This window comes from Cebus imitator, unplaced genomic scaffold (genome assembly GCF_001604975.1).
Source record: "Cebus imitator isolate Cc_AM_T3 unplaced genomic scaffold, Cebus_imitator-1.0 Scaffold496, whole genome shotgun sequence".
Classification (NCBI taxonomy): domain Eukaryota; kingdom Metazoa; phylum Chordata; class Mammalia; order Primates; family Cebidae; genus Cebus; species Cebus imitator.
In genome coordinates this window covers 1,114,105-1,117,307 of record NW_016107811.1, presented here as the reverse complement: position 1 = coordinate 1,117,307, position 3,203 = coordinate 1,114,105, and the positions used below count along the sequence as shown (strand labels likewise).

The window sequence follows — 3,203 nt, the reverse complement described above, 5'->3', positions numbered from 1 at the left end:
TAGTAGAGATGGGGTTTCACCATGTTGACCAGGATGGTCTCGATCTCTTGACCTCGTGATCCACCCGCCTCGGCCTCCCAAAGTGCTGGGATTACAGGCGTGAGCCACCGCGCCCGGACTAAGACGTCCATCTTATATGTGATTCATTGTTAACCAAAATGTTGTTATGTGGTGCTTGATTGTAATCATATGCAGGAATATGGAGTTGGGAGTACAGAAAAGGGAGTTATCAGTTTTTACTCTAGGTCCCTCCTGGTTGTACTTCTGATTCTGTAAACTGGCATTGCTCCATTCTCAATAAGTTTATAGCATGTTCAGTGTTCTATTTTTATTCATCATGGCTACATCTAGTTGAAATAAGGAGGAAACGGTGTTACTTTAGAAGAAGTAAAAGAGGCCCAGAAAGGTTAAATGCCTCTCTTAGAGATACAGTAAATCATTGGTATCAAAGCAATTATTTTGGGCCCCAACTGACAGTTAATCTCCTTGGTAGACCAGGAAATTGCACATTTCTCTGAAATTGATCTGGGCCAAGAACCTTTTCCTCATCTAACTCATATCCTTTTCAAGCCTTTCTATTTTTCATGTTCACAAATCTTTTCCTGGTACTTGACAAATAACGTGGTTATTGAAAGTAGATAAGTTCTCTACTATATGACCATTGTGGGAGCTGGGGACCCTACAGTGGTACAAGCTGGCCTCCAGGGAATCGAGGTAGTGCTATGATAGCTCCCTGAGCAGGTCTCTGGGCAGCTTCTCTGCCCTGGGCCAAAGCTAGCAGCTCAGGGATCAGATGAAGCAGATTTCGTCAGCCTATGTCAGCTGAAGCAATATTTGCAGGGCAAGAAGTCTCCTAACATGCTGGAGATGCTAGAGGTCCAGGACTGTAGGCTGAATTGCTTGTGATGGTTCCCAGTGAGGAAGCAATGCAGAGTGCGTGCACCTGCCCTCCTCCTCGGAGCTACCACTTGGTAGTTATGACAAACATCATGGGGAGTGATCACTATTGATTCAATTTTGTCCTGTGAACTACTCTAATTCACAGATAAGGCTAAGAGCAATTATCAGTGCATCTCTGTATCGTACAGTCTTTAATAAGACATTATTTTCCATAATCCCTAGTTACATGGTTCTGAAATTTTTTTGGGGGGTGTCAGGGACTGCTTTAAGAATTTGGGAAAGGCTGGGTGCAGTGGTATACGTCTGTATTCCCAGCTACTCTGGAAGCTAAGGCAGGAGGATTGCTTGAGCCCAGGAGTTTGAGGCTGTAGTGTGCTGCGATTGTGCCTGTGAATAGAGTTGGCACTTCAGCCTGGGCAACATAGCAAGACCCCATCTTTTTTTTAAAATTTGGTGAAAGCACTCTCTCCAGAAAAAATGCACACACAAATTTTGAATATAATTCAAGGGGTTTATGACCCTCTCCATCAAAAGCTGATCTGTGAGCTGTGGATTTGAGTAAATAACCTTTGTTGTAGACTTTCCATAGTCATTTTGTTTGCTAGCTAAAGAAATACTGTAATTTTTAAATCTATAGATATTTCACAGGTAATATGTTTAATGTTCTTCTTCATTGATTAAAAGTAAACACAGTATGCTTTAAATCAGCATGCATACCTGTTGTGTTCTAGGAAATTTTTATCAAAGCTTAAATTTTGAACAGCAGTTATCTAATATTTATTTTTTCTCCTTTTTTAAAGCTTGGTAAAATGCGGCTGACAATTCCGTGTCGGGCCCTTACATGCTCTCACCTACAATGTTTTGACGCAACTCTTTACATTCAGATGAATGAGAAAAAACCAACCTGGGTTTGTCCTGTCTGTGATAAGAAGGCTCCATATGAACACCTTATTATTGATGGGTATGTCACTTTAAGTGTTTTTGGTATCTTGAAATGACCATATATTATCTGGGTTTGTTACATATCAGATTTGGAATGAAAATACTGAGTTATGTATTTGTAGGATTTTTATGAGTCTGCAAACCAACGTTTTCAAAGTAATTTATTTCAAATTAGTATTATGAATATGTTCTTTTCCACTTGTGGTTCCCTTGTTTTGAAAATGCATACTTTACTGTTAGTACCTCCTGGCGTTCATCACTTAAAGCACCAGTGGTTTTAAGCAGGGTACGCTTACACCTTTGCCTTTTCCCATCGTTCCTTCATCCACCCATCCCTACATACGTAGACCATATTGGAGAAAGAATGTATGGTAAAATTTGGGTCAACTCAGGCTCATCCAAAATGGGGCTTTTCAATAGCAGTTCGCCTGTTTCTGGAGATCAGATCAAGCTTCAGTCGTGGTCTTCTTTTTCTTTTTTGTCTTGTCCACCTGCAGCATCACAATAACCAATTATTGTTTTTAACACTCCTTTGTTTTTACTATCCTACCAGACATCTTGGAATGCTCCTCCAAATTATCTCCTATTCTGCAGCCTCCTTTCCCCCTGCCTTTTGCCACTAAACAAAAACAAATTGTGCAAAGGAAGACATCTACTTAATTTTTGGGGAGCTGGGGGTAGGGGTAGACACAGGGTCTTGCCATTTTGCCCAGGTTGATCTCGAATTCCTGGGCTCAAGTGATGCTCCTGCCTTGGCCTTCCAGAGTGCTGAGATTACAGGTGTGAGCCACTGCACCCAGCCTCTACTTAATATTTCCTGTACTTTCTAGCAAAACACTTAAGGCAACTTACCTACAGTATTTAAGAAAACGTAGGAGTCTGAAGGTGGTAATATCAGAAATTGAATATATTTAGCAATACAAGTATAACCTGGAACTTGAAAGACGTCAGACCAGTCATGGGGAAAAAATAAACATGTAACTTAAATGTTTTATGTTTAACTTTTCAGAAATGGCAGTGATCACTTACTAGTAAATCAAAATTAAATAGTAATGTTTTACCAACTGTATATGTTATATAGCTTTAGGTTCTCCCATTTCTTGTTATAAAAGCCGTATAACACACATACTCTTTTAAAGAAAAATTTGAGGCCGGGCGCGGTGGCTCAAGCCTGTAATCCCAGCACTTTGGGAGGCCGAGGCGGGTGGATCATGAGGTCAAGAGATCGAGACCATCCTGATCAACATGGTGAAACCCTTGTCTCTACTAATACTACAAAAAATTAGCTGGGCATGGTGGCGCATGCCTGTAATCCCAGCTACTCAGGAGGCTGAGGCAGGAGAATTGCCTGAACCCAGGAG

The 3,203-nt window shown here is 41.0% G+C and overlaps 1 protein-coding gene across 1 annotated transcript in view; it reads left to right on the top strand.

The window, feature by feature from the left end:
- The window catches only part of PIAS1 (protein inhibitor of activated STAT 1), a 140,480-nt gene that overhangs the window by 120,183 nt on the left and 17,094 nt on the right, over positions 1-3,203 (top strand). The window contains exon 9 of the mRNA XM_017513592.1: positions 1,701-1,861. Within this exon, the coding sequence (XP_017369081.1) occupies positions 1,701-1,861 (161 nt within the window). The remainder of the gene's footprint in view (positions 1-1,700; positions 1,862-3,203) is intronic.